The 26,973-nt window shown below is 43.7% G+C and overlaps 2 protein-coding genes across 2 annotated transcripts in view; both read left to right on the top strand.

Moving 5' to 3' along the window:
• FBXL7 (F-box and leucine rich repeat protein 7) overlaps nt 1-26,973 on the top strand; it is a 352,261-nt gene that overhangs the window by 314,274 nt on the left and 11,014 nt on the right. The window lies entirely within an intron of this gene.
• Nucleotides 21,806-22,159, top strand: LOC112925079 (small ribosomal subunit protein uS10-like; the record flags this gene model as incomplete). Its single annotated transcript, XM_026005723.2, has 1 exon — nt 21,806-22,159. A coding segment is annotated over one exon (354 nt), but the record flags the coding sequence as incomplete, so codon positions are not given.

Here is a 26,973-nt window from a genome sequence, read left to right as displayed (position 1 = left end):
CCTCTGGCCAGTGCTTCCTGGCTGCAAGCCACGGCACAAGGGAGCCTGGGAGAAGCAGTTCGCAGGGTCGGCATGAGAGCAGGACCCAGAGAGAACGTCAGAGAAGGAGTGAGCCAGCCCCACCCTGGGGACACACCCCAACCAGCAGGGAGCCCCCCGGGAGGGCTGTGCTTGGCACATTCTAGGAACAGCGAGGGAGTCTGCGGGGCTGGCACTCCGGGGGTCAAGGGGAGCCTTGTAGACGTCTGGGTCACTGGGGCGAGTGGAGGGCAGGTCATGTGGGACCCTGTGAACTCTACAAAGCCTTGGCTCTCATCTTACATGAGGTGAGGCGGAGGTGATGGGGGGCGTTGTAAGCAGGGGAGGCCGTGGTCACTGTGTGGGAAGCAGGGCTAAGGGGGTAGGATGGACTCCAGCCACCCAGAGCTTAGAGCGGACATTCAGATGGGAGAAGACGTTTGTCATCATCTGAAATACGGTGGATGCAGCAAGACTTAGGAGAAGTGTTGAGAAAACCAGGTTTGACCTCTTAGGATCTGTTATCGTCTTACATCTGAACACCCTTCGTGACACTTCCGTTCATTTCGTGGACATTTACTAAGTAGCTACTGTGTGCAGAGCATGATCAGGGAGTTCTTGAGCTCAAGGACCAGAGGGAAGGAATTCCACTGAGCACTTGTTACGTGCCAGACTCTTCGTGGATTTGACCGAGGCCTACTTATGGTCCATTTCATTTTCATGACACACAATGAGGCAGATACGATTTTCCCCATTTCTCGGATGAAGAATCAACCCTTGTTGATTCAACTCTTAAATCCCCATTTCTCAGATGAAGAATCAAGGTTTAGAGAGTTGAAGGTGTGCAAAGTCTTTCAGCTGGAGGGTGTGGGATGGAAATCAGTTAGTCTGCCCCATGTCAGTGCTCCCGCACTAACCACAGTGCCCCCGGCCGGCCAGGGGTGTAAGACACGGACAGATATTGTTTATTGTGTAGCACTTGACAGACTGTCTTTGAACAGCTCTTGCAAAGAATTATGAAATTATGAAAAAAATGGTCAAAGTTAAATCTGTATCCATTATAGGAAGCAGAACTGAGCACTTTATACTTTGGGATGTTACACATCAGTACTGAGTTCATGCTCACAAAGGGAGGGCTGGTGCGGCCACCATCTAAGCAACTAATTGGAATAGGGCAATTAGCGCACGTCCAAAAGAAGACTACAATGAGCAGACGACCTGTTGATTTTGCGTCAACCGACTGCCTAAAAGCATGGCCTGAATTTAGTGAATTTCTTTTAATCCCGACTGTGCCTTTGTCTACAGGGTCCATTTGAACCATAATGATCGTGGGCGTTCTTTTTAATGTTTCTAATGCAGCATTAGGCCAGAATTAGTCAACTGGTTAAAATGGAATTACCCAGTCATGATCACAATAATTTAGGTCAAATATTTTATATTAGAAATTATGTTTGAGCACATAGTGTGGTGGGATAAATTATTTATCTCCACTGTACTTTGCCACAAAGAGGCAAACTCAAGCTCAACGCACGCTCTTAGTCGACAGCCATATGGAGGCATGATTAAATTCACATTTCGGGCAAGAGTCCAGTCCATCAGATAGGGCTATAGAGAAAGCATGTCAACATTTGGAAAAGCTAAGTGCTTGGCCTCAGGCTGACAGCTCACTGATACCAGTCGCTGTAACAGATGTGTCAGGTGGACCTCTGGAGTATTTGGTCAGACGTAACACAGCTGAGAGAGAACATTCGTTCGAACAATAAAAATAAGCCTGATAACATGTTCCTTCCAAGGAGAATTGAAATATGCGACTTACATAACCGCCCACTGATAGGAGCACAAACGGTAAATATCAATGACAGACATCACGAATGTTACGACGACGACGGACAGGTTATTGATTGATAGTAGGGACACGTCTTTACGTGAAGAAGTATATTTTATAATTTAGATGAGATTCTCTCTAAAGCCTGTGGGGGTTTCCATGGATAGGACCCTGCCACGTTTCAGTAGGTGCCTACAGAGCACCCTGCTCTACAACCATACCTCAACTCAGTTCTACCCGAGGACCCAGTTAGGGGCTTATGTGACATTTAAAAAAAAAAAAATTTGTATTATATAGAGAATTAGACAAGGCGGATATTCATTTTTTAATTGGTGATGGCAAGGTACTTCACAGAAAAGAAGAAAATATGCCTTCTAAACAGTTTAATGGCAAGTTATAAGAATTTGGATTTCACTGTATAACGTTACTGGTATTGAACAATTCATTTCTATAAAATAAATTACCAAACTCTGAAGATCAAACATGTATATGTTTGAGAACCAGTTCAAAACTATCACATTCTGGAATATGTTTGTCCTATCTGTTCTACTTGCCACTTTACCTACCTTCCTACCTATACTTAGAAAGACATAAATCAAAATGTTAAATATATTGCCTGTCAGTGAAAAGATTATAGATACTCTCTTTGCTCTTGTTGATATTCTATATCTTCTGAATTTTTAGCATGGAGCATATATTACTTGTCTAACTGAGTTTCTGTAAAGCTATTTAAACATTTTTTTTAAAGATCTAGTTAATTTTGAAGACAAGAAAAGCAGTATCATGCTTAGCATGGAACATATGGATTGGGACATAATTGCAACCCTTAGAGAAAGCCTTAAAAAAATCATTGAACATCCTTAAGAGTTTTCCAGGGGGAGAAAATGTGAAATTTAATTGTAACCAAAGAAGATGCTATAAGCTGGATACATTGCATTTCAGTGGATTTTTCATTTGCAAACATTAAAACGTAGACGTCTCTGATTCTTTAAAGTCCATTGTCTATAGGAATGATCATCTAATTCTGATACTTAGGACATTTGATTTCATATTTTTTAAGCCCAAGGCCATTTGTAAAGTTGGGACTTAGGGCACTGAACTCAAGGTCAGCTGTGTCAACCACCCTTTAATAATGGAGTCTTGACTTTGACCTCAGATGTTTTGGTCAGAAAGGTGAGAGCTCAGGTAGGAGAGGGCACATGATGCCCAAATTGCTGGCCTGTCATCTGTGCCTCACTTCAGAGACCAACTCCACGTGGGTAAACCACCAGTACGTTCTGAGACCCTGGAATGGTCAAAACAGCCTCTAAAGTTACGCATCTCATAGATCCGGAGATGAGATAGAGAATGTCACCTGGTGTGAAGATAATGGCCTTGGAGCCAGTCAGGAAGTCCTAGCTCTGGAGGCTCAAGAACTGAAAGTGCTCCTGACTCTGCAGCTGATGGGCCTGCATCTCAGGCTACTGAGAAGAATTCCTGCCAGTTCTTTCCTCCTCTAACCCTTGGAAATGGAGATTACCTGGGCAGCTGACTTAGGCATCTGTTGTTGTTGACAGACATCAGAAGAGCAGTCCTATCCCGAGGCCACTCTGTATTGTTTCTCTGTGTGCCCTAGTAACTCAGTGTAAAACGGGGGGCGGGAGGGAAACCAACTTGTGCACCTTAATGCGTTCAGTATGAAAAAAGATAATAAAAGTGCTTTATAAGCCATCATGGGCAAATGCAATTTTTCCTAATTCAACACATGTTTCTGCAGGGTCTCCTAAATTCAACAAATACATATTAGAGTCTTCTATGCAATGACTCTGCTGGCTGCTGCAGGAGATAAAAAGAAGGACTTCAAGGAGCTAAATCTAAAGCCTTTACTCCTGTCATGTATTTCTTTGGCAAATACTTACGGAGTATCTCTCAAGTGTGAGGCACTTTTTTCAATGCTAGCAAAGTAATTGTGAACAAGATAATCAGGCTACTTAATTATCATGGAGCTCACAGACTAGTAAGCCTTATTTTTTTTTCTTTTTATTTATGATAGTCACAGAGAGAGAGAGAGAGAGAGAGGCAGAGACACGGGCAGAGGGAGAAGCAGGCTCCATGCACCGGGAGCCCGATGTGGGATTCGATCCCGGGTCTCCAGGATCGCGCCCCGGGCCAAAGGCAGGTGCCAATCCGCTGCGCCACCCAGGGATCCCTAGTAAGCCTTATTTAAGATAGAAAATGCTGTAGTAGTTTAAAGGAGGCCGATGTCATATGTTGACGGACCTCTGGGATCTCATGAAGAAGGAAGTACTTGAGTCAACCCTAAAGAGATTCAAAAAACAGCAGCAACATAATTCTACAGGATGGAAGAGGAAGGGGAAACTTTAATTTACATGATGCTCTGGGAAGTAGTGGAGAGTCTAACTTCTAGAGGTTAAGCCACGAGGGAAGCCCTAACAGAAGTTGAAAAAAATGTGTCAAAGCCCCAGCAAGGCCAGCCTTCGGTGAAGAGGCAAGAAGCTGGTTCTGAATTCAGCAGGCGATAGGACAGCGATGCCCGATGTGGAGTTAGGGACCGGGTCGGGGGCAGGTGTGCTTTAAGATGGATCCAGACGTCGGACTATCCACCAAGCCCCCACAGCTCTAGTTTGGTAGGCCTTGGGGATGACGTGTAAAGCCTGCTATGGCGTTCTCCTTCGGCCTCTCAACCTTTGGTGGCTCGGTGTACAGGGAACGCTTACTGCTGACCGCAACTGGAGGAGCGTGACAGGCAGTTTTGCTCCAGGGATGCAACAGTTGTGACCCTTTGCAACAGAGACGAGCAAAGATTGATCCAAGCAGAATGGATTAGAGTTTGAAAAGAAAATAAGGTGTGAATCCCATTGGGGGATTATCACCATCATCAACCACCTTCCATCACGTCACTGTGACTCACATAAACAGTAACAGTGAAACACGCTGCATAGCCAGCGTGCAAAGATAACACACTTAGTGGATGTGAGGCAAAAACGAAAATAAAAAGGCCATCAGCCAGAGATTTACACCCCCATGGACTTTCCCCCGTATATGTATGCTTTCCAAGGGATCCCTGGGTGGCTCAGTGGTTTCGCGCCTGCCTTTGGCCCAGGGTGCAATCCTGGAGTCCCGGATCGAGTCCCGCGTCGGGCTCCCAGCATGGAGCCTGCTTCTCCCTCTGCCTGTGTCTCTGTCTCTCTGTCTCTCTGTCTCTCTCTGTCTCTCTCTCTATGTCTATCATAAATAAATAAATAAATGTTTAAAAAAATATGCTTTCCAAACTAATGAATATGAAGCTCTCTCTTTAGCCTCATTTTATGTAATTATCACAACTAATGTAGGAGAAACCAGAATTCTAGCCACAGGTGGAGGAAAGACACTCACGTAGTGAATCCCGCCCCAGCCAGGAGCCTCACAAGCTAGCACACCTTTCCAGACAGCAGCCAACGATCAGCAACCCCGTGGCTGGCCAAGCAGCCTCTTTGTCTCCAACCACATTGGAAATTCTGTTGATTTACTTGAAAACACGAAGGAGAGGTCATAAGTAACAGTAAACCAGCAACCCAGATGTGGTTTCAGGTAGTAGAGCAGTGCCAGCCAGCGGCTAGATTGATTTATGTGTGAGAGAGACAGAAAGAGGGAGGGAGGGGGAGACAGAGAGAGAGAGAGAGAGATCCTACATATTAGGCAGCAAGAAAAGAGAGAAATGAGTTGTTTGACATGAGCACTCATTATTCTCAAAGGACATTTGTTCATTGATCCCAACTAGATTGTCCTTGGGCGTAGATATGTGGAAAATGTTATTATGGTAAAAGTTAGATTTTAGCCTCAAGCTAAAAATATGTGTCAGGATACAGCTTTCTACCTGAAATAGTTTCCATAGACGTGTGGATGAAACTCAGTGTTTTCTTAGCTCAGCCGATCCCGTCTGTTACGGGCCTGGTGAATAGCAGACGCATTCACAGCGCCGGTTCCCCCTTTACTTTCCCTTTAGGCTGAGAAGTCACTTCGTTACACCTGCTCATCTCCTGCCACGTATTTACTTTTTGGCCAGCTATTCCTGTTTCTTACAGGGGTTCTTTTTCTGGCCTTTCTTTTTGAAGAGGACTGAATAATTCATGGAGCTTTCAAAGCTAAGAATATACATATTTCTTAAGTATATGTATGTATATTTATATATAAATGAAGGACATATATATTTAAGATTATATAATATATACACATATACACATGCTATCCATCATCATGGTATTTTTGACTCTAAATATTCTGAATTCCTCTTCTGTCCCAAGGGCTCTGCTGAATGAAATGATGCCATGCAAGGTCGTTTACACAGTAAAGGAGCTGTCATTGAGATAAACAGATTTGAAAACGCAACTTTTTATAAGCTTAAAATTTTGGTCTTGAATGACTTGAGAAAATAATTCAAGAAGCCAAAAAAACACAAAGCCCTGGTTTCGTTCCAGCAATTCTTAAGACATGGAGCAGCCATATCAGTGTACAGAGTTAGACAAGCCTGGAAGGGTAATGCCATGCAGCCTGGCCCAATTAAGAGCTATTCAGAGACCTGAAAGAGAAACCTGAACAAGGAAGGAAGGAAGGAAGGAAGGAAGGAAGGAAGGAAGGAAGGAAGGAAAGAGGGAGGCAGGAAGGGAGGGAGGGAGGAATGAGAGCCCCTAAGTATCTCCTACAAATGGAACTGGTAAGCGATGGAGCTTAATAAGAATGTTGATGACTTAAAGAGGGAGACAAACCATGAGAGACTCCTGACTCTGGGAAACACGCAAAGGGTTGCAGAAGGAGAGGTGGGTGGGGGGACAGGGTAACTGGGTGATGGGCACTGAGGAGGGCATGTGATGGGGTAAGCACTGGGTGGTGTTATATGTTGGCAAATTGAATTTAAATAATTTTTTTTTAAGAAAGAAGAATGTTGATGGGGTGCCTGGTGGCTCAGTCAGTTAAGCAGCTGCCGTCCGCTCAGGTCATGACCTCGGGGTCCTGGGATCCAGCCCCCTTAGGCTCCCTGCTGAGCGGAAAGTCTGTTGCTAACCTCTCCCTCTGTCCTTTCCCCAGCTCAGCTCTTTCTCTCACTTGCTCTCTCTCTCTCTCTCTCAAATAAACCAAATATTTTATTAAAATGTTGATGATAATGATCAAAGATAAGAAAACTAATCTTTACTATTAAAAATATACCTAAGAAATTCATGTCACCAAGAATTTCTCCAAAATCTTTCATATAGAAGCTTTCCCCCGGTACTGAGGATTAGAGAAAATGAAAATACGGTATGTTCACTCTAGGGCCAATTTCCACTGAGGCTGGAAAGATTAATTGGCCATTAGAGGATTGTCTGGGAGTGATCCTGCTCGGGGTGGCCTCATGTGGTCTACGTCCAAACAAATATAATCAATTTCTTCTTACAATAAATAACTGATTGTTTGTACTTTGCATTCACCTGCTCCCGTTCTAAGATAGCCTCATCGTAACCTGGAACCATTTTAACCTGGAGGGTATCTCTAAAGACAAAAATCCATTACTGGGGACACATTAGGGAAGTCATCCTCACCATATTCCTAACTGTAAGCAATACGGCTGGCTCTGTACCACCATATTTAAATCTGTACTCAAGGATTACAAAGAAGAAAAATATATTTTTGATGTTCTATAGAGTCCATTCATGCTGCTACCAGCAACACCAGCCATGGTGAGAGAGTAACAGGTGGAAATAGTAAGCAAGAAAATCACTTCCTTGGGATTTTTGTTTACCTACTAAATTATATACTTTATACCTCCCAGCAAACTTATTATTGTGGATTCCCTATTGGAGTCAAAGCGACATACGCAAATAAATCAAATGTATAAACTCTGAAAGTTTATGAGCAAACATCAGAGTGTACCATAAATACTTCCAATCAAATAACAAGCGAATCAACTAAACCAAAGCCTGTGATGATAGAAATTGAAGCAGTATTGACTGAAATGTAATTAATTTGGTTCAAGGAAGAGAAAATTGCTGCTCCTATAACTTCTGATAATATTTATTGGCATTTGCACCTATTGGCTTAAGTAGTAGATTTCCAGCTTTCTTTAGAACAATTTTACTTCACAGTTAGGGCTTACTTGAAATTTTAAATCTTCGTAGAGTCCTCTGGATTCTTATTGAAACCCTCATTCTTCCAGAGTATCAAATAGAAACCTACTTAACTTCAAAGACATATGTAGAAAAACCATAGAAATCAGAAATACATGCTTTAACTGCCTCTCTGGAAGTAGGAACTCCTCGGTGACTACTCGAATTTCTAAAAGCCCTATACTCCCAACACCATAGTTTATTGCATGATGAATGCTGGAAACATCTACCATTCCTTCTCGTATTTTTAAAATTAATAAGTCATAATGGATTTCCCCGCAAGATCTTTCCTAAGTGAACCACGGAACATTAAAACAGGCAAGGAACTGGTAAAGCCAGGGTTTGGCCACGTCACCAAGTTTCATGCAGCGCATTACTCTTTGTGAGTAGAACCAAGGCCTAGACCATTGTCCCACCTCGAGAAGGAATTTTGAATCACACCCAGGCCAACACACTAAATACTCAGGCCTGAGTGTAAAAGACTGGCTTTGCATTCTTAATGACTTTTTCAGCTGGCAGTGATTGCCTGCCTTGCTCTAGGTTCTACAGGTTGATTTTCTCAGATTCCTATCTTTCATTCTGGAAGGCAAGTACTTAGGGAATCGTACTTCATCCTTCCAACTTGTTTCTTGCAGGTGATCAAAGGTGCTATGATTACAGGCTGACCAGGAAACTGCACTGAAATAGGAGCCCAAATCACTCCATCCCCATGATCCCGCGTCTCCATTTCCATCCAGTTTACCAAAAGGGAAAGGCCCTGTGCAGCTGCCTCTCATCCCGTCGCTCCTAGCCTTCTCTCTGTGCTGTGGAGTGCTCAGTGACACTTTAATATTGATTGTCTTGCTTCCACATGGCTGTGCTTTGCTTCCCCCTACACCATATGTTTAATATTTGAGATGGAACAGGATGTTTAAAGTTGGGGACTTATCAGTTTGTTTTCCTTAGAAGGCACAGATGCCCTAACATGCAAAGTCCCAGAGCTCTTAATGTCTTCATAGCACAGAGTGCCCAACATTGCATCTATGTTTACACAATTATTATTATCTAAGTGCTCTAATGTTTTGAGCCAGCACATTTTTGCCATTTGCTGCCATTATGTTGACTGAAAACAATTGAAAAATATACAAGGAAAAACTCAATGCTTTGATTTAAAGAAAAAATATGTCCAGATGATTTGTGGAAGTTGGTCCAATCTAGTTTTCCACATGAGAGACATTTTTTCTGCTCTATAATCCCCAAATATGGCTTAATTAGTGATAGTGGTATTTACCGTTTGCCCATGTTTGGGTGGAGAGCTTACTTTTCAGAAGAGAATTTGCTAGCTTCCTTTTTAGGAAGGATTAGGATTTCCTAATCCTTTTAGGATTCCCCCCCCCCAGCCCTGCCCCCACACACCGCTCTAGGTTTCAGATTGGCTTGATACAGTCCAGTGGACAGCACGACAGTGCAGTTCCTTCAGCAGGTCCCCTAAAGTACGAGGAGTCACAAAGCTGTCCTCAGGACTCCGACACCGTCCCATCATTGTCAGTGCTTTGGGGTCAGGTCGGCATCTTGGCCCTCTGGTCTACAGGTGAGCGTGGGATATGGTCTCTCTACAAAGTGGTGATAACAATGGCAATGAGGACTTCACGTCGTAGGTATAGGTCAGAGCAGAGCAAGCCCTGCACGATTGACTTGCTGCCCAAATGTCTAGGCTCAACAGCAAAAGTGCTGCGGAAGAAAGACCAGCGAGCACCAGGTTGATGGTCCCTGGGAGCAACCTGCAAAACTAGAGCGGACGAGGGCCAGGCCGGCCGGGTAAATACAGTGAGGAGTAGAAGCCGTTTCAAAAGCTCTATTAAACTCCGCGCCTAACATTTCAGGAATTAAAGAGTGGAAGTGAGACCTATCTAGAAAAGCAAATGTTTCCTAAGAAATCTGCCGTTTAATTCGAGGATCCTGAGAAATGATGCCTATCTGGAGGTCTTTCTCTGGTCCCCACCACCCACTATGCCCCCTTTCGAGTATTGTGTCCACCGGGGACAGACTGTTAATACAGGAATTGGAAGGAGGGGGTTTAGGTGTAAACACTATGAAATCTGATTACTGTTCTCCTCATCCTTCCATACCCTGGCACACTTCCCTCCAGAGGATTGACAGCTTCTTGGTGTGGTTTTATCTTTTAACAGCCTCTGGCCTCCGTACACACACGAAAACAGACTCTTAGGAGCAACAGTTCTTCTTTCTTGCAAAACTAGAGAGAGGGTGGTGAAACCCAGAATTTATTCAGACGTTGGGCCCTTTTTAAAACATGATTTTAGTTCGTGATTTTGAAAGATAGAAACATGAATAGATATTTTTACGGAAACTTTTATAAAAGAGGTTCTAAAACCTTGCAATGTAACAATGGCCTGATTGGGTGGTTTTTTTTTTTTTTTCCTATTGTTTGTCTATTTCTTATCCAACTCAGATTTTTAAAAACAAAGGGATTAGAAGTCAGCGTGCCATTAACTCGTTCAAAGAATTCCAGCACAGGAGCAGGAAAATATACTCACATAGTCTGCTCTTTCACTATCCAGGGATTGGAATTGTGCACAACAGCTTCATCTCCATGTAAATTGTAGAGAGTACATTTTTACATCCTATGGAAAGAGAAGGGAAGAATTGGGAAAAATCATGGCTGTTTGAGGGACCCAAGGTTAAGATCGACATTGTGAGATGTAGCACCCTTGGTACATGCGAAGGTGGTTGGCACACTCCAAGGTACAATATGTCAGTATCTCTAAATCTTCATAGGTACAGCTTTCTGTCGTGTTTACAATTTTAACTTCTATCAGTTAAGTCATAGGACAATTCTAAGCATCGTCTTTCTTGGCTCCTCTAATTTAAAGATGTAGTCTTGTGTTTTGATATATTCCAAGATTTGAGCCAGATTCGTTCAGACAAAGTTATCTGTTAGTCAACTGTAAATTGCAACAGACCGTTTCCTGACATTTTGTATACTCATGCACAGTGTAAACACACAAAACTCGTAACCCCGATGTGAATACACAATGCTTTGTTCCCTATTTTGATTATGCAGCCAGGCCAAGCTCTAAAGAGAGATAATTATAAACCTTTTGTGGATTTTTGTGGCAAAAACAGAGGTTCCTTGCTATGATTAAGTATTAGGTAGACTATAGTTGTGATGGGTGGCTTCTACTTTTATTTTAGGCCTTTACACAATTCAAATTGTTTTTCCAGGGACAAAGGACGGCTCTGGTCAAAGTTCAAAATTACTTCCAGGATTGTAAGACCCAAAAAAGAAAGAGTTACATTAATAACGACATGTTCAGTATCTCGCACATTAATCTTGGTCAAGATGTTTCTACATTTTTCCCTAAGAAAACAAAATCTTTATTTCATAATTATTTGACTGTATTTATGTGGGTTATTTTTAATAATGGAAAAATAAGTATGCCCTTTACTTAACATCACCGGCCAAAGAAGAATGTTAAGTAAAAATATCTGACCGTTTCTTTGCGGTTTGTGCTACTCCGTGCTCTGCTTGTAATAATCAATCACTGGATATTCATTCAGCTGTATCATTTCATAAGGCTCTTGACACGGCCAAAAGAGCCACACTGACCATTTTGCAAAATGCTATTTTAATCTTTTTATTTGCCTGGTGCATGAAGCAACGTGAAGCAATTTTCTAGCTATAAACCATATTTTCTTTATTGTTTAAAATGACCTAAAATCAGTTCCAAGACAATAAAACATTTCGGTTTATCATCAAAATCTAAAATTAAGGTGCCATTTTCATCTTATTTTCCCTTTTTGAACCATTTTAAGAGATTGGATCTTCTTCCTAACCAAAAAAGGAACTAATTTATTGTTTGGAGGCCAGCCTGCCAATAATCTGACCTAGGATAAGGAATTTCTTTTAAGATAATTCATATTGAACGAACCAAAACAGTTCCTACCTCAGGGCTTCTATCTGGTCAACCTCTGAAGAATGAATCTGAAAATGTTTTTGTCATCTTTGGTAATCTTTGCTTTGACTAATTCAATAGGTATTTTAAAATAAAATGAACAAATGTAACAATAAAAAAATCTTGAGGGAAACTCCAGCCAGTAGCCTGTAATATAAGGTCAGAGTGTTAACATTTGCTGGTAAAAATATTTTGAAAAAAAAATTTTGAGTTCAGATCTGAACTTAATGAAGGTAGGCAAAGTGACCCTCCTCTGAAAGCAACGCAGATTCTCAGTAAGTGTTGAGGAAGCAAAGGAACGAATGCAGGGGGCAGACCGGGGAGGGGGGGAAGAGCCCTTACTCACCTCCCACTCCCCTTGTGCCCCCATCCCCACACCGACCCATGTCACACGGTCAAACCTTAGCTTCCAAGAAGGAACCAGAACTGTAGTCTACTGAATGTTTTACATCCTAATATGTGAAATACTTTATAAATGATGAACCATGATCTACCATTTTGTTTGCTTTATGACTAAGTAAGTATAAGTCTCAAGTTTTGTTTAAAAGGGAACGTAAAAGCACAGGTCGTCTAGAGAAGCAGTCTTAAGGAGAAACTATCTCCAGTGTATCAAATGTATACTTTCACCCCTCCAGCCTTCCAGCCTCTACCCCAAGCATTTTTTTTTTTAATGATTTTAGGATTAAGTGGGAGCTTTAAGCACTATAATTAATGCCACATGTTACAATTATCAACCTACTAAAGTTGTAATCTCGATCCAAATGCAGTTAAGAGGTATGTCCAATAAATATAAAATTATAGATATCTTCCTAAAGCGAAATACGACTCAGACATTATGGACTGAGTGGGATATGGGTGAATGGAAAGATTGATGAAAGGTCCTAAATCTGTTATGCAGTTGGAGCGGAGAGATTTTCCCAGAAATACTTTGATTTGCTTGAATTCTACTCTACAGGTGAATTTCTGAAAGATTATTATTAATTACCCTTTAAAATGGGGGGTGGTCCCTAAAGAAGTGTGATTTAACTGCTGAAAAATAAGATAGTCTAGAACTGGAGCCATGAGCCAACCATGTAAAGTCCTGCATCCCAAACCCAGGAGCCCATTGAAAAGCCAGTCTCTGTGCTACTGAGTATTGGGGTCTGTTCCTTGGGAAAGTCCCACCCTATAAGGTAGTCCTGGTGTCTCAAAAAGAGATGATGAACTTGGCCTAGTAGACCCGGGAACTCCCCCTGCAAAGTGTATGCTCGGTCGGGGCGAGGTATCCATCCACCCACCAGGCTGCAGTGAGAGCCTCAGCAGGTAAACTAAACAATATTTAAATATACTAAGTTCCTTTAATTGTTGCTTTCTCCATTTGCTTCTGTAGAAAGAACAAAATGTTTCTCCACATCATTTTGTCATTCGTTTTCCCAAGCATTTAAAAATGTAATAGGGATATTGCATTTATGAAACTATTTCAGTAGTACTTAGAGCAGTGTCTTGTATATAATAAATGCTTTACACATATTTTTACACTGAAAGAAATTGTTGTAAAGAATTCAAACAACAGTGGATCGTATTTTCAAATGGGTAAGGAAATTCAGGGATTTGCTTTGCTCTGGGAACATTCTAATTAATTATTGATCTTGTACATGTTCATAAGTTTGCCGGAGATTTCTCTTTTCTCTCACTTGAAAGTTGGATCTGTGAGCTAGGCTGGAGCTCCCGGGGAGGCCTGTTTTCTGCTGTGAACTGAAAATTTATAAGTTTCTCTTCACCAGAATCTAAATTCAATACTCTGCCGTGCATTGCACATTGAAAGATGCAGACGTCGGAATTTCACAGCTATTCATGGGGAAATCGGGTGGAAGCGGTATCTGACAACTGAAGAGAGAACAGTTAAGGCGCCCGTATAAAGTGCATCTTGAAGGTTGGACGGTACGGATTGCAAGGCTGTTCATGAAAATCTGTGCGTTTCTTCTGTTGTCGAGACAGGAGCTGGCTCATTTCCCAAGCCTTGCAAAGCTGTCCACGAGCTCTCTAGAGAACAGCAAATAACTATCCCTGTCTCTCCTGCACGGTGAAGAAAGAGCCAGTTCTGCTTATTACGACTGATGTGCGAACCAGTTCTGGGGGGCGGCCGGGGGCGGGGGGTAGTTCCTGTGCCGGCTTACTAAACTTAACAGAGGTAACTAAACTTAAACAGAGTAAGTCTTACAATTCGGAGCCAATGTAAAAGTGTTATTCTTTTTTATTTATTTTGAGCTTTTGTGTTTCATTGTTATTAGGAGTGAACAGAGATGCGAGCAATCTAACAGCCGGGACCCTGGGGGAAAGCGCTAAGATTCTGGCTCTGGGTACTTTCGGGGATGTGTGCTCCAAGAGGCTCTTTTTATGTGTGCATGTGTCTCTCTAAATATCTTCTGAGGAGACGAGTATCATTAGGCTGAGTGTGTGTGCTCCCTCAGCCTAGATTAAGTGGAGGGACAGAGGAAAAGGATCTAAAAAACGAAATGTTGATAAAGCACAGAGATGCTCCAACTTCCTCCTCAATCTGAAACACCTGGCTCCTCCAGCTAGTTCCTATGAATACTTCCAACAGCAACCCAAAGAAAACTGTCAGGCTATGTGGTAGGACCAAGCCAAGAACACTCGTTGGGGTGCATTAGCTGAATGATTCCCGGACGCCTGAATCCGGATAAGACTTGCAATCACCGAGAGATGAGCAAGACGCCTCCTGGCCTCGAGGTACTCACCGTCTAGTAGGCAGAGAGACACTATACAAAAGGGGATAAGATGTATTTGAATTCAGGGGGAACAGTAAAAGTAGCTAAATTACGTAGTCTGGGTAGATCTGAAAGGTCACAGAGAAGTGGACTTCCCGCCTGGGATGTGAGGTTTGGCCAGGAATCTATACTTAGCACAGAGTATAGGGGGAATAGAACTTCTGGTCTCCTACACAAACTAAAATATTGGACTTTATTCCCAGGGGAGGGCCTAGTATAATACCTGACACTTAGGAAGCGGTCAATAAAAAAGTGTGGAAAGAAGTGTGTAGGTTTCCTAGAGCTGTGGTTACAAAGTACCGCAGACCAGGTGGCTTAAAACAGCAGGATTTATTTTCCCCTTGTTCTGGAGTCTGGAAGTCAGAAAACGAGGTGTTAGCAGAGACATGGAAGAGGGTCGGACCTTGCTCTTTCAGCTCCTGGTGCCCGTAGACATTCCGGGGCTTATGACAACATCACTCCAATCTCCGCCACCATCTTACCTCTGTGTCCATGTGTTTTTGTCTCCTCTCCCTGTGTCTCTGTTTCCTCTTCTTACAAAGACATTGCATTAGGGACCACTGTAATCGAGCATGACCTCATCTTAACTTGATTCCATCTTCGAAGACCTTATTTCCAAATAAGGTCACATTTACCCATACCAGGCATTAAGACTTCAGCATATCCTGTCAGGGACACAACTCAACCCACAACAGAAGGAATGAGTCATTCGAGGTTTTGGTGCAGGAGGTTGAATCATGCTTTGGGAGGTTAACTCGAAATGCAGGGTAGAGGCCATATGAGAGCGGTGGAGATTTGAAGAAAGAGTCAGGAGTCTCAGGTAAGGAGTCGTTGAGAAGTGACAGAGATGTTGAAAAGTTCAAGTGGGGTGGTAGCCATGCAGACAGAGAAGAGGGGACAGTTAGCTCCATGGATTAGTCAACTGGTTAGATGGGCGTAGGATTCAAGGTCATTCCCAGGTTTTTAGCTTAGGAGGGAGACTTGACAAGTAGTGGTATCATTAGCAGCAACACAGAATCTAAAGGAAGGAGGCTCTTCTCTGCCAAGGACATGGGCGTGTTCAGCCTCGTACGTGTTGTAAGTAAGGTTTATCCAGTACACTTTCAGCGAGTGGACTAGTAGAGCTAGCTGTCCACTAGCACTCTTTTTTTCTTTTAAAGATTTTATTTATTTATTTATTTATTTATTTATTTATTTATTTATTTGAGAGAGATCATGAGTGGAGGGAGGGGCAGAGGCAGAGGGACAAGCAGGCTCCCCACCTGACACAGTGCTCCATCCCAGGACCCTGGGATCGTGACCTGAGCCAAAGGCAGACTCCACGGACTGAGCCACCCAGGTGCCCCACTAGCACTCTTGACAGTTTTGTATCTGTGCTGTCCAGTACAGTAGCCTCTGGCCACATGTCACTACTGAGCTCCTAAAATGAGTACCCACAGAGCTGAATTTTTAGTTTAATTTTAATAAATGCAATTTGCATAATCACATGTGGGTAGGCCTGTCATAGTCGGTAGCGCTGGCCTAGCAGGTATTTGGGTATATATGTGTTTAATATTTGAAAGAGACACACAGCATGGTCCAGACTGGAAATTGAGTTTTGGGAGTCATTAGCTTGTGGGCAATTGTTGAAGCCATGTGGATCCATGAACCGCCCTCTGCCGACGCAGAGGAGGCCAGATGCAAAGAGAGAAGAGTAAAGAATAAAACCCTTGGGGACCATCAGTGTAGTGGTGCAACCACAAAAGAGGGTGAGCAAGCAGCACATGAGAAGAAGAAAGGGAAAGCAGAAGAGGGAATGGTATTGCAAAAGCCATGGGAGAAATTTTAATGAGACAGCAGGTCCACCATGTCATATAAAACAGATTTTATTAAATAGAGTATGAGAAAAGGATCTCAACATTACCATATTCCTTTGACAATAAATGCAATGGTCATATTTTGTTCAGCAAAAGTTAAGTATATTGTGTGCTGGAGATACGGATTTTTATTTTTATTTCCACCCTGCCACCCCCCAACCCGAAAGACATTTCAAAGGCTTATGGAGGCAACAATATTCATAAAGACAGAACACCAGACAATACAGAATAATATGCCCCTAAAAACATTGCCCCATAGGAGGAGGGCCCAGAATTTCTGCCCATGAGTCCTCCATTGAGGTTGTAGGGTTTTTGTCAGATGACTCTACCGAGGACAATACCAGGTTTCACAGGCTCCACCTAATTATTCTACAAAGTGAGTGGAATGACTTCCAGTTTACAAAAGAGGAGGCTCGTGGCTTATGAAGTTCCAGCTGCTTGCCTCGGATGATGCAGGTTGCACTGAGTAGAGCAGGGACAGGAAGGCGGGTTCATCCGTCTCCTAAACTTAAGACATTTAGGAATATCGTCATGATTTTTGCTGATGTCTCCTTACTGCCTGTACTACTGTTCACTTGATATCTTCCAAAGTAAATGTAAATTATTGTTTAAAAACCAAATACGTGAAAGAGCACTTCTTACAAAGAGATGATAATTTTTTAAATAAAAATAAATTATGAACAGTAAAAAAAGAAAACTGTAATTAACCTCATAAAATACTGCCGCCTGTCAGAGATTTTGCATCTGAAACCTACTTTCTTCTTATTAAAAGGGAAGATTAACAAATGTTTCAAGAGATTCTCAAAACATGCTCTACCTTAAGGAGACTATCCTCCCCACCCCACCCCCAGCCTTTTGAAAAAAGATAGCATCTCATAGCAGTGGTACTCTCTCGGGGATAAAGCATCCTGTTTGCCATTAAAGAAAAAGTGGTATAAGGTCCTCCTTTGCCATTTCACAAGATAAGAAAAAGAAAGGTTCTAAAAAGTTGTCATTTCGACCTAGAATAAAACCATAAGGAGGCTGATGAACTATACAGTCCAGGACTCTCCCATAGTTTCTGAGGCCACCTCTTATTTCCCCTGGCGTAACTTCCCTAAGACTCCTTTGTCGATACTCATGTTGCAGACAAAATCAGACTGCACCATAGATTCCAAAGATGCCATTCTATACATTTCATTGATTGTATTTATGGATTTTAGAATAATGTGGTTCAAAAGCTGCTTTAGCAGTATGACTGTTCCTTTTTTTAGAAAACTAGTATCAAACAGAATCTACACTCAGCTCAGTTTAGAATCAAAAACTGAATACAAGGGGAACGGGTGTCCCAGCATACACACAGAGCTGGGCATTTCACTAGACCTAGACCGTGTGTCCTGACAGGCGAGGAGCCTCATCGTCCTCATCAAGACAGCAAGGATCAGTCGCCATAGTTCTGTCCTTATGGGGCTGGTCCACATCACCAAAAAAGCAGGGTTTTGCCCTTGGACAGACTCTTAGCCATAATCTGATCCTGGGAGGTGCCACCTACTGGATGACAGTCCTAGCAAGAACCTTTGGGTCCCAGAGGTAACTTTCTCCAGGTAAAATGCAAGATTAACCTTGTCTATATAAATTTCCGCTTTATAGAACCAATACCTTAAATATGTTCTAGGGTGTGTATATTATGTGAACCACATTAAAAGAAAATATTTTGAAATAAAACAAGAAGAAAAAAGATCCCTCAGATTGTATTTTTTTTCCACTGGCGAGGTTTTATAGATGTATTTTTTTAAGCTTGAGTTTAAGCTAAGAAAAGAAACTTTGCTTTTTATGGCAAGAGTTCTTGAGTAGAAAGACAATTTATAATGGAAAGCATCTTGCAGAAAAGTTTCGGTAATCAGAGAGGGAAAATGCAGAGTAGCTTTGTAAATTTTGACTTTGAAAGGCCAGTGTAATGTAAATATGACTTCCTAGAGTGTAAACAGCAGCGGTTTGAAAATAAAAACTTGTGTGAAACAGGCAGCTATCTGCTTGGAAGAAAATGTGTCTTAGAAGCATGGGTGTAGGAGATGCCTTGAATATTTTTGATAATGTGCTATAATTACTAAAGATGTAAAATTTCCAGGGCTTTTGAAACCATGAGAAAATGAGTTTATTGGGGTTCCCCCCTCCCCCCCCCCCCACAGAATAAGACAGCTATACTTTTGGTATCCTTTACATATTTAAAGTAACTTAAGAACATTACACTTTTTGTTCTCACATAAATTACATACTTGGAATGTTTTAAATTATTAATGGAGCCACAAGTGCTTAAACTTTAAGGCATCCAACATCTCTTCATTTAGTCAACAGATAAAAATATCAATATAAAAAGTGTATTTATTTGTCTTAGGATCACCATATTATCAAACAAAGATTACACCATTTTGAGAAAATCCAAAAGCTCACCAAAAATATTGTTTAATTCCAATGTTTTCCACCACTGGGAGATTCTATGTCATTGTTTTTACCTTGGACATCTGAAAACTGACTTCTGCTCCAGACTTAGACAAACTTTTTCTGTCCCTTACCATCCAGGGTTTTGTGTGACTTGAGCACATTCTCAAGAGTCATTTTTCTCTCTCCCTAAAGGATACAAAAAATTGGAGAGGTCAGAGTCTTTGCTGTGGAGGTACTTTAATGGGACTGTGGTACAGAAAGGAGGTGGGCTAGGAACATTTGCTTTATAATCTAGTCAAATGCAAAAGCTCCTCGCTTCCTAGACCCCACTGGGCACTCAGGCAGCAATAATAATGTGTGCTAAAGGATCCAATGAAAGAATGAATCATCACTTTCTTTTCTGCCTATAAATCTGTAATCCTAGAATGTGCAGCAGCCCAACCTACTGAATTTTAGTACCCAGTGCCTGTTCCTCTGTATTCCTTGCAGTCCATTCTGTATTATCTTCCTGTAGACACCAGTGCTGTGTGTTTTTCATTTTATTTCAATTTTTTTGATACATCCACCTTCCCAATGTCATTAAGAGACACAGGCCACAAAATATGTATCTTGTTGCAAAAATACATGCTCATTTCTTTAAATTCTCCCATTCTGCTTTCATGACACCTACATGTGTTCATCTCTGTCTTTCTTAGAGTCTTACATATTCATGGTTTGCAACCTCTTCCCTAATTCTTGTATCTGAAATTAACCAGATATGTCCCTTTTTGCAAACTTTATAATTTTTCCTCTTATAGCTTTGTCATTCTGTCCATCCCTCCAGTCAGCCATCCATCCTCCCACAGAGTAATTCATTGAGTCTACCTTTAACATATTTCATTATCACTTTATGTATTTATTTTGGTTAAAATCTTGCCAAAAAAAATGTCAGCAGTAGTCCTGGTAAATTTAGAAAGCTAGCTGCCTTGGAGGAGATGGGGAAGATGGCAGAGTAAGAGGACCCTAAGCTCACCTTGTCCCACGGATACAGCTAGATAACACTCACATCGGTGTAAATAACCAGGAAATGACCTGAACGCTGGCAAAACAGACTCCAACATTGGAGGTAGTGAAGAAGCCACACTTAAGAGGGTCGGAAGGGCAGAGATGCATCGGAGATGCAGTGGGGAGCAACAAAAGGGACCACAGCCATCTTTTGTGGGGAGGGAGACAAAGGTGCAGAGAAGGGAGAGAAGCAGACTACCGTACAGGGAAGACATAGCCCCATAACATTTACTTTGAAAGCAAGAGAAGCCAAATTTTGCATTTTGTGAGTTCTTAAAACCAGCAGGACTTAAGGCCTGGAATTTAAAAAAATCAGCAAGTTCAGTTCTGGGAGAGCCTGGAGGGTGAGAGGAAGCTGAGTCCCCATTCTTAAAGAGACAGCATGACAAACAGCCCACAGAAATACAGAGTAGAAGCAGCAGTTTTCATAATGCCTGGGACATACAGGAAGCAGAGTACTTGACTCATTTTGGAGCATGTCCTGGAGGGGCTGGGATAACTGAGGAAGATCTCCAGGAACAATGGAGCTGGCAGGTGCCATTTCTCTCCTCTGCCCCCCAGCATAAACACACGGCCACCTGTGGGGACCAATGGCAACTTGTTTACCCCAAGCCCCATCCCACCATGCTTCCTTGGATCCGCCCTTGCCAGTCTTGCCTCAGTCCCGGAGCTATAGGCCCCTCTCCCAGAAGACCGGAGTAAACCTTGCCAACACTGCATCCCCCAACTGGCATCATTTGCAGGGCCTGATTCCCAGTGCCTGCAAGTCTCCTTTCCCAAGCAGACTGGCATGCATCTTTTTAAAACTACATTCCCCACCTTGGCCAGGGACCAAACCCTGCCCACAATAGGAAAAGAGAGCCTCTGTGGACTACTGGACTGAAGGAAAAAGCAGCCAGAATACAATAGCAGAGCACACGCAACACACATAGGAGACACCCCCTGAAACACCAGGTTCTGGTGAATGGGGGACACTGCACGGCAGGGTGCTCCAGAATCTCTTCTCCATAAGGCCACTTCTCTCAATAGCAGGTATGTAGCTGACTTTCTTAACACATAGAAATAGACACAGAGAGTTAGACAAAACCAGGAGATAGAGGAGAATGTCCCAAATCAAAGAACAGGACAAAACCACAGGAAGAGACCTAAGTAAAAGGAAGATAAGTAATATGCCTGATAAAGAATTTAAAGTAATGATCATAAAGATATTCAGTGAACTTGAGAAAAGAGTGGAGGACATCAAAGAGATCCTTAACAATGAGATAAAAAAGAACTAATCAGAGATGAAGAACACAATAATGAAATGAAAAAATATATTTGATGTAATAAATAGCAGACCAGAAGAAGAGGAATGAATTAATGACCTGGAAGACAGAAAAATGGAAAGTAATCAAGCTGAGCTGATGAGAGAAGAAAGAGAATTCAAAACGAGAATAGACGTAGGGAATGTAGCACTCCAGGAAGCATAATAACATTCACATTACTCTTTGAGGAAGACGCGGTCGCAGCTAGAGCGGAGCTCACGGCGCCCCACTCCTGCTCCTGACTCACCGCTGTTCGCTGAGGAACAAGTCGGTCAGGAAGCCGCGCTGCAGCCATGGCATTTAAAGACACTGGGAAGGGATCCCTGGGTGGCGCAGCGGTTTGGCGCCTGCCTTTGGCCCAGGGCGCGATCCTGGAGACCCGGGATCGAATCCCACGTCGGGCTCCCGGTGCATGGCGCCTGCTTCTCCCTCTGCCTATGTCTCTGCCTCTCTCTCTCTCTCTGTGTCTATCATACATAAATAAATAAAAAAAATTTAAAGACACTGGGAAGACGCCCGTAGAACCAGAGGTGGCGATTCCCCGAATAAGAATTACTCTAACCAGCCGCAATGTAAAATCTTTGGAAAAGGTGTGTGCTGACTTGATCAGAGGTGCAAAGGAAAAGAATCTCAAAGTGAAAGGACCAGTGCGGATGCCTACCAGGACTCTGAGAATCACTACGAGAAAGACTCCTTGTGGTGAAGGTTCTAAGACCTGGGATCATTTTCAGATGAGGATCCACAAGCGACTCATTGATCTGCACAGTCCTTCTGAGATTGTTAAGCAGATTACCTCCATCAGTATTGAGTCTGGAGTCGAGGTTGAAGTCACCATGGCAGATGCTTTTTAATAAATTGATTATCTGTTGTTAAAAAAATAATAATAATAACATTCACATTATAAGGATCCCAGAGGAAGAGAGAAAAAGGGGCAGAAAATTTATTTGAAGAAATAATAGCTAAAAACTTCTCCAATATGCGGAAGGAAACAGATATCCAGATACAGAAGACAGAAATTCCCTGACAAAATCAGCCCAAGGAGGTGCATCCCAAGACACATATAATTAAAATGGCAAAAAATAGTGATAGAGAATTTTAAAAGCAGCAAGAGAAGAGAAGACAGTTACAAACAAAGGAAACCGCATAAAGCTATGAGCACATTTTTCAGCAGAAACTTTGCAGGCCAGAAAGGAGTTGCATGAGATATTCAAAGGGCTAAAATGAAAAATCTGTAGCCAAGAATACTCTCCAGCAAAGCTATCATTCCACATAGAAGGAGAGATAGTTTCTCAGAGAAACAAAAGCTACACCAACCCTACAGAAAAGGCCAAAGGAGACTCTTTGAGTGGACAAGAAAGAAAGAATAAGAAAAGTAGGAAACTCACAAAAGCAGTAAAAATAAGTATACCTGTAAAAAACCAGTCAAGAAGTTCACAGAATAAAAAAAAGGCAAGATATGGCGCCATATACCTAAAGTGGGAGGTGGGGGGGGGGGAGGAAAGGATGGGCTCAAACTTAAGTGACCACCAACTTAGTATAGACCGCTATATGCAGAAGATGTCATATACAAACCTAGTGGTAACCACAGACCGAAACCAGTCATAGATAGGCAAAGAATAAAGAGAAAGGAATCCAGGTAGATCAGTAAAGAAAGCCGGCAAGCCACGAAAGAACACAAGAGAAGAATCAGAGAAGTACAAAACCAATCACAACCAAGTACCAAATGGCAATAAATGCACATCTATCAATAATTACTTTGAATGTGAATGAACTAAACACTCCAAACAAAAGACTAGGGTGTCAGAATGGATAAGAAAAAACAAAAACAAAAACAAGACCCATCTATACCCTGCCTGCAAGAGACTCATTTCCCACCTAAAGACACATGCAGATTGAAAGTGGGTGGACGGGGAAGCATTTATCATGCAAATGGTTGTGAAGAGAAAGAAAGTGGGGGTAGGAATTCTTATATGAGACGAAACAGACTTGAAAACAAAGACTGCACAGAAGACAAAGGAGGACACTTTAATAATAAAAGAGACCCTCTAACCAGAAGATAAAACAATTGTACATACTTACGCATCCAGCAGCTCTCTGGAGTGTCCTTTCAAATCCCACTCATGGGGGATCTACTCTCACGACCTAATCACCTCCCAAAGGCCTCACCAGCTCATACTCGGGGGTTGGGATTCCGACAGGAACTTGAGAGGGATACAGACAACTAGACCACGGCATTACTCATTGCTCTTTGTTATTTATTTAATTATCAGGTACTATTTCTTCAGTTATGACAAATCAGACCCTTTCAAAAAGGCTCTGGGGGTTCTTGACTGGAATAACTAGGAAGGACCCAGAGAATCCAGCTTCCCTGGTGGGGACCCAGGGATCCTTCCCTGCTGTCTCCTCGCTGGGTGAGCAGCGCCACACAGGTGCTGCTGAGAACTTGGCTACGGCGTCCAGGAAGGGCGGGAAAGAGCCCCGGCAGTGTCCGGATCCTCTCCAGGACAGAAGGCTCCTCCGAGCCCTGCGGCCCTGCCATCTCTTCTGAGCCAGTTCTGTGCCCCCTGGGGTGTGATTATGGGCAAAGAAATGCGTTCCTACCAGCACAGCAGTCTGGTCAGTGGGGCTGCATCCCCTTCTGTCCCCCCCCCCCCCGAGGGCAGGGAGCCTGGAAGAGTGAAGAAGAGAGAATCGGGTGTAGACGCGGGGTCAGGAACCCGCTTGAGTCCCCACTGCGCACATTCATGCCAGCGCCGCGGAGCTCAAGGTGTGCGGGTCCCCGTGGAGCACCCCCCACATCTTCTCTTTCAAGAGAAATAGGAGGTGTGCAGACAGGCAGGAGAGGGATTTCGGAGCCCTGGCAGCCGGATCCGTCCCAGACGGTCCACCTGGGAACCGCTCACTCAGAGAATGCGGCCTAAGACCAATGCCAACTCCGGGGGCAATTCTCGGAGTTCACATCATGCCGGAGGTTGGCGCCACGGTAGCGTGGATGGCAGTTTCGAGATCCCTAAGTGGCTACGCGTAGTGTTTTCCATAAAGATCTACTGTTTGTTTCAGCTGCTTACAGAAGAGAGACGTACACATTCCTTTTGTCATGAATGATCTAGAATGCGGCGTGTCTGCCCCTTGGGGTAGAGAGGTACACGCCGAGGGAGAAGCTATTGTTTCTCAGACATATGAGTATTTCTCCTCAATCCAGGAAATTCATACGCACCTACTACGTACCATAAACCGTGTCAGGTGCTGCCAGGACACAAATAAGAAGAGGATTTAGTCGTTGTCTCAGAGGAGTTTTCAGTGTAGCGAGGGCCTATGCATCCCCTGCTGCTACAGTCACGCTGTTAACAAACCACCCCAGGCTCGGCGGGCCTGGGCATCGGGGGACCCCACCGTTGGTTGGCCTGAGCTCTAAGCCGCAGGTGTCAGCCGGCTCTGCATTCCCCGTGGGCGCCTCAGCACCCTAAGGTCAGCGAACTAGCCGGGCATGTGCTTCGCCTTGGGCACGTCACATGTCCTAGGCAGGTCACTGGCCAGAGCAAGCCACGAGGCCAAGCCCATCATCGCTGCACGGAGCAAACCTGCCGTCCCTGCCAGGAAGCCCAGAGTCACGGGACAAAGATGTGGATATTGGGGAAAATAATACAGTCAAGCACGTTAGGGAAAGATAAATTCACAACAATAACAGAGGGTGGGGATTTCAGGAGGGGAGGGATTAGCTCTCTCTCAAAGACATTAAGAAAATATTCTTAGAGGAGGTGGCGTTTGCACTTAGGGCTTCTATTTCAACAGGCAGACAAGACTGGGCGGCGGGGGGTGCTGCGTGGGGTGCGGCAGGGAAACAGTAATTCAGAGATGATCCCGGCCAAAGTCATGGACACTGTAGGACGTTTTCAGCGTTAGGTTATAAAGAAGCAAACTGCAAGAAAACATTGTAACAACAGAACAAGTATTCCAGTAAGAAAACTACAAATAGACACTCGGCGGGGACCCCAGGGTCAGGATTGTGGTGTTGTATGTTATTACTGGAAGCCCTGTGGGAATAAAAAACGAGTGTTGGAGAATTCCCCAAGTATGACATGTGGAAAAGCACACGAAGATAGAATTTTTGTTTAAGTCTTTAGAGCTGTAATTAGAGCTAGAAATGACTTAGAAATCATCTAACCCAGATCACTTATTTCTTATTACACAGATTAAGAAACTTGTGTTTTGGAGATAAGTTTTGCCTGTGGGTGTGTGTGTGTGTGAGAAAGAGAGAGAGAGAGAGAGAGAGAAATGTAAACATAGAGTGAGAGAATAAATGTCATCTTAAAGAAATCTATCCATCCATATACATTAAGTATATGATAAATATATTTATATAGAAAATACATTATTTCAGATAGATACAGATATCAAGGTGGGGGCATGAAATGAGCACACTTTTTTTAAAAGGTTTTATTTATTTATTTATTTATTTATTCATGAGATGCAGAGAGAGAGAGAGGCAGAGACACAGGCAGAGGGAGAAGCAGGCTCCATGCAGGGAGCCCAACGTGGGACTCAATCCCGGGACCCCGGGGTCACGCCCTGGGCCGAAGGCAGATGCCCCACCGCTGAGCCCCCGGGTGCCCCTGAGCACACTTCCCGGAGTGGCACTCTAAAGACTACCTGTATCCCTACTACCTGGTCTTTCTTATTTCAAAGAATAGAATGTGAATCATGTCACTCACGTGTGAGGGAGAGGGGGATCCCCAGGTGGCTCAGCGGCTTAGCACCTGCCTTTGGCCCAGGGCGCGATCCTGGAGACCTGGGATCGAGTCCCGCATCGGGCTCCGGCATGGAGCCTGCTTCTCCCTCCTCCTGTGTCTCTGCCTTTCTCTCTTTCTCTCTCTCTCTCTATGTCTATCATGAATAAATAAATAAAATCTTAAAAAAAATGTGAAGGAGAGAGAACGTTGTGAGGAGGGAGGGAGAACACAACGCCCCGCATATTGAAGGCCTGTGCCTTCATACCAGCCCAAGTGCCTGCTCTCGAGGTGGAAGCAGGGTGGCTCCGAGGGCAGAGGCCGGGTTGCAGTGATCAAAAGATGAGAGGCTGGACGGGAGGGGCGGCGGCCCAAGGACGCAGAGGCTCCCCAGAGCCAGGCCGGGCCTCTCCCCTGGACTCACTCCTTCATTGGTAAATGCGACATGATTACCTGCCTCCCCAAAATGTAATAAGGAAAGGAAGAGAGTTCATGTTCATCATATGGGAGGTTTCCTCCCGGAATAGCGCTCCTGAAACTGGGCCTCGCCCCTCTAGTAACCGGCACTAGGGCAGGTCAGAGGTCACCGCTGTGGCCCTGGGACCCTGCAGCTGGCCTGGGTTGCTGAACCGGGTCTTAGGCCCTGGGTTCCAGCTGCAGCACAGGGCACGGTTCCTTTTTGGCACAGGACACAGCTGTGGCTCCCGGTGCCGCGACGGCCGGTAGCAGGGTGACCTGTCCACGGGGTGGGTGGGCCGAGCTCTCTGGTCGGTGGGCCAGGTGGGTGGGCCAAGCACCCGGGGCCACCTAACTGCAAGGCAGGTGAGTGGGCTGAGTTCCTGGCCCCTCCGCGGGCAGGTGTGTGGGCCGAGCTCCGAGGTCTGCGAGCAGGTGGGTGGGCTGAGCTTCTGGGCTGGTCTCTGGGCAGGTGCATGAGT

Source organism: Vulpes vulpes, chromosome 4, assembly GCF_048418805.1.
Source record: "Vulpes vulpes isolate BD-2025 chromosome 4, VulVul3, whole genome shotgun sequence".
NCBI classification, from domain to species: domain Eukaryota; kingdom Metazoa; phylum Chordata; class Mammalia; order Carnivora; family Canidae; genus Vulpes; species Vulpes vulpes.
The sequence above is the reverse complement of the archived record's forward strand: the minus strand, read 5'-3'. Positions and strand labels throughout refer to the sequence as shown.